The 11553-nt window shown below is 42.8% G+C and overlaps 1 protein-coding gene across 1 annotated transcript in view; it reads right to left on the bottom strand.

Moving 5' to 3' along the window:
• Positions 1–11553, bottom strand: part of SPMIP4 (sperm microtubule inner protein 4) — a 42572-nt gene that overhangs the window by 1901 nt on the left and 29118 nt on the right. The window contains exons 7-8 of the mRNA XM_069088260.1: positions 2613–2787; positions 1978–2069 (exon numbers count right to left, since the gene is read on the bottom strand). Of these exons, the coding sequence (XP_068944361.1) occupies positions 1978–2069; positions 2613–2787 (267 nt within the window). The remainder of the gene's footprint in view (positions 1–1977; positions 2070–2612; positions 2788–11553) is intronic.

The following is an 11553-nucleotide window of genomic DNA, read 5'->3' as shown; positions in this document are numbered from 1 at the left end:
AGAGAGAGAGAGAGAGAGAGAGAGAGAGAGAGAGAGAGAGAGAGAGAAGGAAAGGAGAGAAATCCAGATATATGAATTATTTAGCTCAATGAGTCCAATTTTACTTCCAAACACAAAGAAAGCACTGGACTTAAGAGCTAGGGGACCTGGGCTTAAAACCCCTCACTGCCTCTTTGGGCACTTTGCCTTTCCTGTGAGATTCAGTTTCCTCTTTTAGAGTCTTTTGTAAGTCACACTTACAGGGTGGTTGTGAGAATTGTTACATATCTATGAATGATCATTATTACCGGTGAATTTTAAGACTGAAGGGAACACTAGAGACGGTGGTCCAAACCCTTACTCCTTTGAGAGCCCAAGAGGTCAAGTAGCTGACTTGGGGTCACACAGGTCACAAGGGACAGAAGCCAGTATTCAAACCCAGGTCTTCTGACTATAAACTTAGCATCCATCCCACACATAACAGCAGCTCTTGTCTCAACAATGTCCCTTTAAATTAAGAGGAATTCTTTTGGCTTGCTTTTGTTTTTCTAACCCTTGGTATTCAAATACATCTCTAAAAATAATGTAAGTAGAGCAAGCCTGTCACAAGACCTAGGTGTTCCATAGGAAAACCTGGCAGTCCCCAAACTCACCAGGCTCACCCCAAACTCACTACCTCCCACCTCCCCCAATGTAATGCCGATTATGAGAAACAATAGAGATTTCTCTAGAGATGTTGCCCTTTCAGCAATAAATACTTATTTAATGTTAACTCATCTCTGTATTTTATACATGTTCTTCAAGTAAAATTTGTATAATTGCACATTTCTTTCTTGAATAAAATAAGACTGCTTCCTGGATGGTCACAGCACCCTATACAGGGGGTGGGATGAGGTTGGGACAATGTAGGGAGAAGCTGTGGTCCAAGTACTTAATGTCAGTGTGAGATACAGGAAAGTGAAATAATTAATCTGGCCTTCAGATTTCACTGGATGAAATCTTCTGAGTTGCTCAAGCTTGGTTTAGAAAGATCAATCAGTCAATCGACATTTATAAAATGGTTACTATTTGCTCTCCGGTCACTGGGCTGGTGCTACCAGTCAAGAACTATATGCTTCTACATTACACTTGGGGAAGGCTAGGGTGGGAATAAAGTCAACGTAAGCTCAGATTTAATGAATTGTCAAAGTCTCTGTTAATTTCCCCAGTCTTAGCATTGTAATGTATGAAAATTCAGACCAGTCTTGCTTTCATTTTCCTGAGGATTCATAGTATAGATACTGGGGTCTCACTGTAGTGAAAACTACATGAAAACATTCACTTTATTTAGACTCTTCTGAAGGTATACAGGTATACAGGGATCCGTTTTGGGATTCCCACTTTTTATTAAAATCCTTGGTGAAAACATAAGCTATGGGTGGCTATGTTGTTTCCTCTGCTTCACTAAGAATTCAGTTAGACAACATATAACTGATATCTTTGAAATCTTTCATGATTTCTCTTAGTATTTTTCATGTTGTCAGCAAACAGTAAATATTTATTGGAGTCTGCTACATGCCGTAATACAGTCAACTCTCAATTATTAAAGCTAATGGGAGGAAACCATGGTCTATTTTATCCAAGAGTAAGATAATGTAACAAGATATGCAAATATGCACCAATTCAAAGTATTTGTGAACATTTTCATTCAAGTTAAATGCCATATGCCCCATATAAGCCAATTTCTGTTAATAGTTTCAATAGAGCTCTGCTGAGTAGGACTAGTCTGCAATAACAACGAGAAAAAGAACTGGGTTTCCCCCCATGTTGTCAACAGAGCCTAAGAATGTGGTAATGGGGTCAAGGTAAAACAGGAGAGTCAACATCTGTCGATCACTAACAACAGTGGATGGGCTAGAGGAAGGCAAAAGCCTAAGGAAGAAGCCAAGTGCCCAAAGAATCCCCCAACTGGATCATCCCCTCCCCCAGAATAATTGAGAGTTGACTGTAATTACTTACAGGTGGTGGGTCAAATCCTATCTGTCCAGTTAAAGTGGCTATCTCCTTTTCATGAAAATCATCCAGTTCAAGGGGGTTCATGGGACCTGAACCTTAATGGAAATGTTATGGATCTTATTACTTGCCTAGAAAATATGGTGATTAGCATCACATTACTTATTGGGGGTAAATGTCTCAAGGGGAATGGGACTGGACCTGCTATTTTTATTGGTTCATAGGGAACTCTCAGTGAAGAAATTCCTTCTTCCCAATGTAGATCAATAACTGATCTAAAATATACAGTCTTGGAAGGTTCACCTAGGGCAGTGAGGGGTCAAATGACTAGCCTCGGGACACAAAGTATGCATCAAAGGTGGGACTTGAACCTAGAGTTTTCTGGGTCTGATAAGACCACTGTAGGCAAGGCAACATGGAAATTCTAACCCCTGCCCCCTGGGAAAAAATGTACCTCTAAAACATTACCAAAGTAAAAACCCATCCTTTACCTCCTCCCAACCCACCTAAAACTATTACTCAGTCTTCAATATGCACTCAGTGCTCCGATGCAGAAACGGGGCTGAGGGCTGTGCACGAGCAGGGCCTTGCTGCCGGACGCATGACTTCTCCTCACTGTCTACACTAAAGATAATCCATACCTGTGAAATCATGTGTGTAGCTTGTTATCCAATGGGACCGCTCCAGATTTCTGTGCATGTTGGATTCTTTTAAAGAGAATGAAGGATCCAGGGTAGTTAAGGTGGTGTTTGGTGCTAAGAGTTTTGGAGGTTTTGGGTAGAATATCTGCGTATTCTTGCGAATATGCTTAGGAATCTAGGATAGAAACACAATGATTATAATTATTGGTAACTTCCAATAGCGTGAGGATCCCCCCCCACCCAATCATCCCCCCCTGTTGTCAGTTCTCTTTCAGTTACCCTGTGACCAGGTAGGATTCGTACCTGCACAAAACCCTCCTCACATGTGCCTCTGTGATAGGGAGGGGACCACAGGGCCTCTTCTCAAAGGTCAGTGCTGGAAGTAGATGACCTCTGGTAGGTTCGTCCGTGCCAGGAAAGCCATCACGTAGGGCGTTGGCAAGAGACTGAGTCTCTGTTGTGAGACTATGGCTAGGACCCACCTAGCTCAGGGTAGACAGACTCACTCACCAGCAGGCTGACCACTAGGGGATGAATTCTCTCATCTTGCTGACCAATGAAACAATGAGGTATATTAAATGGCCCTTAATCCTAGGGGGCTCCTCCTGCTGTGGCAGTGATTATGACAGAGGTAGGGAAAGGGACCGAGGGGACAAAGAAGCACAGATTTTAGGTTTTCTACCCAGATTAATCTGACCATTGATAATCTGTTACCTCCTGACTTAGAGAACAATGAATGACATGCTATGGAATTATATCTGTGACACTGATGGTCCAAAGCCCCAGGGTCTGGCTTTACATAGACTGCCGTACTGTTTATTAACCCATAACATGTTTATGAAGTTGCTCTTTTGAATACAAGTATAAAGGATAAATAAAATCATAGGATTAGTTAATGTAGGCAGCTATGAACCACGATGGATAGAGCACTGGCCCTAGAATCGGGAGGACCTGCATTCAAATCCTGCCTCAGACACTAGCTGTGTGACTCCAGGCAAGTCACATACCCAATTGTCTCAAAGTAAAAAAATCATCTAGTCTAAGCCCCTCATTTTACAGGTAAACAAACCAAGAAAAATCAAGTAACTTCTCCAAGATCACACAAACTAATCAGTAGAGACAGGGTTTGAATTCAGGTTCTGTGACTCCAGGGTAAATATATTTTTCACTGAACAATGATCTTGGGTCCAAAAAGTTGACTTAATAGGTAGATGATGAGGGAAACACTGCTCTCCAGTCTGGGTGATCTGGCCATTCCTGCCATCTAATACAGGTGGTGATGTCTGGAGTAGTGTCTTGCTCACTCTTCAAAGCCTCTTCCCATTCAGGCAGAGGTCAGCCCTTGAGGGGGACATGTGGACTTTCCCACTCACTCTCTGGGCTTCATGATAAAGCAAAAAAAAAAAAAAAAAACCCAGTAGTATTGCCGGTACTTATATATTGAAACAAATCGTTTGTCCTTGTTCTTGAAGAGGACCAATGACATCACGGGTGATGTCTTGATTTTGCTCATGAATTAATTTCAGTCAAGCCAAGCTCCACAAAGTTGTCGGCTTTACTCTTTCCTCCAGTCATCTAAGTCCAGTGATAAGACAAAAGTCAAGATGAGAGGTGACGGCCCACGATGCATTGAGCGAGGGACCTTGGCCTTTCAAAATTAAGGTCTTTCCAAGGTTTCGGTTCATATGAGGTAATACCCATTCAGTCACTGAGGGGTAGGTAAGAACTGAAACAAAAGATGGCCCAATTTAATTGCAAAACTATCCATTTGGGAGGGGAAGACTCTTAGAGTTTCTGACCGGAACAGAAAGTAGTCACCATTTACACTCATTCCAAGCCATCAAAATCTAAATAACGAGCCACAAAAATTTGTGTGTGGGGTAATTGTTGGTCATTCAATGAGAGCCAACTAGAGTGATTTGGGTTTAATGGACTTTTTTAAAGCCTGTTTTTTTCATAGCTACATTTCAAGAAACCATAAATGAAAACTGAGCAGGACAAAAAGGAAATGATCCCAAGTTTTTGAAAAAGAAAAAAAAAATTAAAAAAGAGACAAAAATTTTTTTAAAATAAAAAATGTAGATCCCAAGCCCCCAAATATCCTACAAATACATACATTACAAAATATAATAGAGTCTACACAATAAGCCTGGGTCATACTCTCCTACCATTGTACTCAGTATCAATTAGGGGAGAGTAAACACACAATGGTAGGAAATTGGAAGGGAGGCTCATGAGAAAGAAAACCAATGTGTTCAGGGCAACTCACAACTCTCAGAGTTGTAGACTATAGGTTTTGATGTTATCAGTCTATTCAGGAACATCCCTACCACTCAAAGCTGTTTCTTTGTGAAATACGCCTCTATTGGCACTCATCCTATTCTCCAGGTGGATAAAACCTCTATTCTTCTGTACTATGCCTGAGAGCCAGAGGCTGACATCATTATCTCTCAAGAGGACCATGGGATATGTTTCCGTTATTGGAAGCACAATCATGTTTAAATTGGAAAATGTTTTAAATAATTTATACAAATATTTTACAGCTAAGTGGTCAGAGGTGCGTGGGAGGTGGAGGTAAATATAATGTTCGAGGGAGCGAGCCCACACTCCATGTGTATCTCTGACCATCATAGTCTGAAAGACCCCCAAGGTGAAGCCTGGCGTTTTGTATTAAGAGTCTCCAACACAGGAGACAAATGCAAGTCCAGCCTGTCTGTATCTGATATAATACTTGGCTGTGAAACAATGCAATCTGACTTAAGCAGTAGGAATATCACCTTCTTGTTTTTCCTGGAAGAATGGTAATGTTCCTTATATTTGCATTTGGGTAAAGAAAAGCTAAGTTCTTAAACAAATGAACAGAAAAGATAGCTTTGAAAGAGCTTGAAAATATTGGTCTAGTCAGTCACTTTCCCATTCTGTACCCTCCCCACCCCCTGGCAGGGGAGGGGATGACAGTCACACAGACATGCCCCTCAAAAAGTGCCAGGCACGGTTTGTGCTCTGGAGCTTTAACACGAAGGGCAAATGTGCAGAAAGCAGGAAACTCATCACTTAAAAAGAAAATAAAACCCTCTGCTCTGTGGACCTGATGAACATTTCCTAGGACTCTCTTTTTCCCTACCCTTCAGTGAATAAATTAAACTGGAAAATTAACATTTTGAAGCAACTCTTAGGACTCAAACTCAGGAAATAAGAGTGAAACCTATTTGATGTCTATCAGAAGAGACCAGAGGAATTCTCTTGGGTTTTGAAATCATGTTCAGTCTTGCCCACAAGTAACAGTTGGTTTATTTTCATCATGGGGCTGGAAATGCCAGGGCCCCAGAGAATTGTCTGATTTTCTCCTGAGACATGTTCCCAATAACCACGATTGTGTGAAAAGCTTCTCTGAAGGTTGCCAAATCAGCCAGTCCCTAGTCTCTGGGCTTTTGTAGAGCTGTGTAGCTTTAAGTTAGAAAGTCAAAAAGCCTAACTTCTCTCTCTCTCATTACAGAGACTAGTGAGAACTTTTCAAGGTCATTGTATGAGGGTCATTAAAGTTTGAGTTTGCGATATTCTCAATGTTTGTCTAGTGAGTCTGTAGTGGAGGTGCCCCAGACATTCAAATATTCAAATTCAACTCAGGCACATTCCCTTCACCCTCCACTGGTCTACCCTGACTGGCACAGCCCTATCAATCAATCATTCAGTCAAGAAGCACCTACTGTGTGCCAGGAGTGGAGCTAGGTATTGGGCATACCTCCTCCACAAACACTTTCTGGTCTGCCTTCTTACTGCCCACACTAGAGACTCGGTCCTGGCAGAACTTCTGGTGAGTGGTGACCTAGAACACTATGTCAGGAGACTCCCCCATCACCTCTCATTTTATCTTTCACTCCTCTCCTCTTCTGGCTACCTCCTCCACAGCCTCCTTTCCTCCTCCCTTCCATTGCTCACAGAATGATTAACCGCGACCGAGTCATGATCACCATTGTTCCTGCACAGGGCGTGCCACTCTCCCTGGACTGTGGTCCTTCCTACTCACCATGCCTGTCACTTTCTGACTGAAGTCCCCATCTCTGGCTGCTATGCCTCTATGTGTGTTGTTTCTTCTATTTGAAAGTAAGTCTCTTGAGGGTAGGGACTGTTTTGGCTTTTGTATCTGTATCCCTAGTTCTTTGCACAGTCCTTGGCTCATAGTAAGTCCTCAATAAATGCTCTTTCGTACATTCATTCTCTCAAGGAGATTACATCCTCTAGGGTTGCACAACAATTACAATCCGTGTACCTGTGCTTCACTCAGTTGGTGAACCCCTGGGGGGCATGCCATGGCCTCCAGGACCCCTCTGAAGACTCAGCTGCACCATGATCCATCCTGCTTTCAGTAACCTGTGGGATGCCTGTCCTTGAATCCCAACCAGTGCAAAACCTCCTGGCAGACCAGAAGCAGGTGAGCTGGTGTTTGGGATGAATTGTCCAATTGAGAATAATCAGAGAGGCCTTCAAGCCAGGTTCAAGAAAAATAAGAAGTCATGTGATAGCAGGGAGTGATTTTCATCTTTGCTCTTGCCTCTCTGTATCTGCCTATCCATCTATATAGATAGCTAGCTGTCTAGAAAAGTGCTACTCTCTCTGTCTATCAGTCCCTCTCTGCATCCATCCATCCACTCCTCTATTATCTATCTGAAAGATACAGAGAAAATATAAATTTGTCTAAAAGATAAATATAAAATCTATTTATCTACCTGAAATACATCTATAAAAACTATCTACATGAAAGATAAATACAAAATATAAAATACTAATGTAACTTATTTATAATAAATAGATTAATAAAAACAGAAATGCTATGCATGCATGCAGAATATTAAAGTCCCCTCCTCTTCTGTCTCTTGGTGGCAGAGAGGTGAGTCTGGGTTCTCAGGCCCTCTGCCCACAGAGCTGGCACAGGCAGGGCTTGGGGGACAGCCCTGGTGAGAAACTGCAGGTGTTGTCAGAGATTCAGTCAAGTTAGCCGAGGCCTAGACCAATGGGTTGCCTGCAGGATTATTACTTGTTCACTCCTTAGCCTTAGCCATCAATTCATTTTTCTATCTTAAGCTTCTCAAGATTATGAGTTATACCCATATTGTGACTCTCAGCACACCTAATTAAGATCAGGAAGAACTACTATGAAGCCAGCCAAAGGCTGGTTTCCAGGGGTGGTTACCTGTGAGCAGTCCAACATCTATCCCTGGGAAACCTTGTGAGCCGCTGGCAAACCCTACCTTCCTCACCCTTGTTCCACCCTCACTTTCTGACTGAAGTCCCCATCTCTGCTGCCCAGGGCACAAGGAGGTGCCTATGCAGCCTTGTCCCTGAGTGTGAGGGGTTGGCCTCTTTTCCTACTAAGCCACAAATACCCCCAGGAAAGGGAGCCCCTGAATCCTTGTCGTCTTGGACACCTCAGGATGAATCAGCTATCAGACTTTCCCTAGGACAGCTGACTGACAGCAACATCCTGATAAAGAAAGGGATGCTGGGGAAGCTTTAGAAAGGAGACGGGGAAGAGTCAGAGCATCGTGGGCAAATGCCTCATGCTGGCTTGGGGAAGCTGCCTTGTAAACAGTGGATGTTTAATGAATGTTCGATTTTGTAGCATTAGAATTGGGATGGAGAGATAAAGCATCTATTAAGTATTTGCTGTGTGCCAGGCAGTGGAATACATATCTGAGCAAGACAGTCTCTGCCCTCAAGAAACTTATATTTGAGTGGGAGAAGACAATGCTGGAAAGGGGCCTGCAGACCCAGTGAGAAGACACGGGGGCAGATGGGAAGTGTCCGGGCCATGGAAGCCTGGATCCAGAAAAGATGTGGGAGGCTGAAGCGGAAGATGAAAGGCTATGGAAGTTAAGCTTTGCCTATCAATTTCCCCAGGACTGCTCTGATGACCCAGGTGCTGGACCACCAAAATCTCTCTATTGGATTTATGAAGGTCACCAAGATGGGGTTGGGAGGGCAGCTCACACCTTGGAGTCAAAGGTCCAAGAAGGCCAAGGGCCCTCGACCAAGAAATAATCCAGAGCAAATAAACAAAGTCCACTGATGAGAAATGCAGGTAATATTCACAAGGGGAGGAAAATCAAAGTGCAGGCAGTGGGAGATGCCTTGTTCTGTGTAAAGCTGGGTCCAGTTAAGGTTGACAGTGCATGATGGCTCAGCCATGAGTCAGCAGGGCTGGGATTCTAGTGGAAACCGAAAGGAAACAATGACAAGGAATGAGAACCACACTATATCCCACATTATTTCTAACATATCACATCCAATGGAGGTGTGCAGTGAAGGCCTCACAGTGTACCCAGTATTGCAGTGGAGAGAGCCCTGGGCCTGGAGTCAGGATGACCTGGACTAAAATCTGACCTCAGGCACTTTCTAGTCATGTGACCCTGGACAAGTCACCTAACCTCCATTTGCCTCAGTTTCCTCATCTGTAAAATGGAAATGATAATGTTGCCTATCACCCAAAAGAGATCATATTTGTAAAGGGCTTAGTGGAGTGCCTGGCACATAGTAGGGGCTACATAAATGTTAGTTGTTATATTATCATTAATAATAGCAGCAATTATTATTAATATTAGATTTGGCCAGGAGGATATGCTGAGCATGGGAACAGCATAACCCAAGTCATAAAGGTTGAACAGGACAAGGTATGTTAGGTAAACCATGAGCAGATCTGGTTGGTAAGAGAAGAAGCCTAAATGGGGAACAGAGAGAGGTCTGGGCTTCAGAGGATCCCAGAGTTGGCACTAGAATGGACTAGAATGGAGAAGCCCACCCTCCCAAACTGAGGCCTACAGCGGTTAAATGACTTGCTCAGGGTCCCATAGCCAGGTCTTTATGACTCCAAGTCAAGCACTTATCCACTCTCTGCTACTGCCTCTTTGGGCTTCTGGAGGCTTGGTCCTTTCAGGACTAGGGAGCTATTGAAAATTTCAGAGCAGGCATGTGGGCATGATTGATTGATTGAGATGAAAAAAGCAGCATTGTAATCAGTGCCTAGGAGACTATAGAGGATTTCCATAGAGAGTCTGTGCCATATTCTTTGCCCCAAGCCCCCTTTCCAACTCTATGTCTTGTCTTCCCCATTAGAACATAAGCTCACTGAGGGCAGGAATTGTGTGGCTTTCTTGTATTTACATCTTAACACCCAGCGCTGGGCACACAGTACATGCCTAATAATTCAGGCCTGTTCATTTATTCTTCCACTCACTCATTCATTCACTCCTGTGGACAAGACTGGAACTAGAGAAATGCCACTGTAACTTTAGGTGATTTGGGTTAGACAGGAGCAGAATAGCTCCCAGGACTTGTTAATAGCATGAATTCCCATTGCTTCTAGAATGACTGAGGCATGCTCCTGCTTGGAGATACGGAAGCCTAGATGGTCATGGTTTTTGGCTCTGTGTCCCCAGCCCTCATCCTGGCGCTTGGCTCATGGCAATTACTCAATGACTGTTCTTTCATTTACTCACGATAATATGTCAGTTACAGGATATTAATATTTATATAATCTAATGACATTAATAATCAAGATGATAAAATAAACAATGCTTGATCACAATATATCCCTGGCCATATTTACACGGTACTTGTAGGTCCCTAGGGTACTCACTCTCTTCCTCCATCCCATAAATCCAAACTGTCCTGTCTTCTTCCCTAGCTGTTCCCTTTTCTTCTGTCTTGATTCACCTCTATAAGCAGATGTTCCCCCTAATCAAAGGCCATTCTACTGCCTTTCCAGATTATCTGGCAGCTCTCCTCTCCCAGTCATCTCCAGTGGGATGGAAAGAAAATGGGACCTCCAATCCTGCTTGTTGGGAGTACGTGACCTCTGACAGGATCATACTCCAACTCTGAGCTTTTTATCCCTTAAGCCACAACAGTAACTATTTTCCTTTCCCATTTAGCTGAACATTTTCCCATTACTTCTGGTTTCATTTGCACCTTGTGGATGACAAAGTTGAATTGGAGGTAGTTTTATGCTGTTCCCTGCTGGCTGTTGGTGCCTCGGGTGCCCCCAAATTGCTAATTATAACTTATCCTCTTCAACGACGAAGGTTCTCATTGTTGAGTATGAGAAATCAGGAAATGGTAGCTGGCTATGTTTAACTGTGGCTTAGCCAGCGGAGTCATGGGGGACAAAGGTCAGAAGGCAGGTCTCTGGTTTCTGTGTCTGATTGATTGCCACGGGACAACCACTTACAAGGGGAGCATTTTAGAGAGGAAAATTGTAGGAGAAAAATGTAAAATAAATGTAAAGTTAAAAGTGTCCATGTGAGGAAGCAGCCTTTAAAAACCTCCATGGAGAAGTAGAAAACTAGGAAAGAATTTTTACAACTAGTGTCTCTGCTAAAGGCCTCATTTCTAAAATATTTAAACACCTGAGTCAAATCGACAAGAATACAAGGCATTCCCCAACTGATAAATGGTCAAAGGATATGAACAGGCAGTTTTCAGAGGAAGAAATTAAAGCTATTTGTAGTCATATGAAAAAAATGCTCTAAATCACTATTGATTTGAGAGATGCAAATCAAAGCAATCCTGAGGTACCATATCACAACTATCAGATTGACTAACATGACAAAATAGGAAAATAATAGATGTTGGAGAAGATGTGGGACAATTGGAACATGAATGCATTGTTGGTGGAGCTGTGAGCTGATCAAACCATTCTGCAGAGCAATTTGGAACTATGCCCAATGGGCTATAAAATGTGCATACCCTTTTGACCCAGCAATACCACTTCTAGGGCTATATCCCAAAGAGATCATAAAAATGAGAAAAGGACCTGTATAAAAATATGGATAACAGCTCTTTTGGTAGGCAGTAACTGGAAATTGGGGGGATGCCCATCAATTGAACAATTTGTGATATATGAATGTAATGGAATACTATTGTGCTATAAGAAATGATGAAGAGG

The sequence above is a fragment of the Petaurus breviceps genome, unplaced genomic scaffold (genome assembly GCF_028583685.1).
Source record: "Petaurus breviceps papuanus isolate PSGF00001 unplaced genomic scaffold, PetGlider_PUasm1.0 185, whole genome shotgun sequence".
Lineage (NCBI taxonomy): Eukaryota > Metazoa > Chordata > Mammalia > Diprotodontia > Petauridae > Petaurus > Petaurus breviceps.
This window is presented reverse-complemented; position numbering and strand designations above follow the sequence as displayed.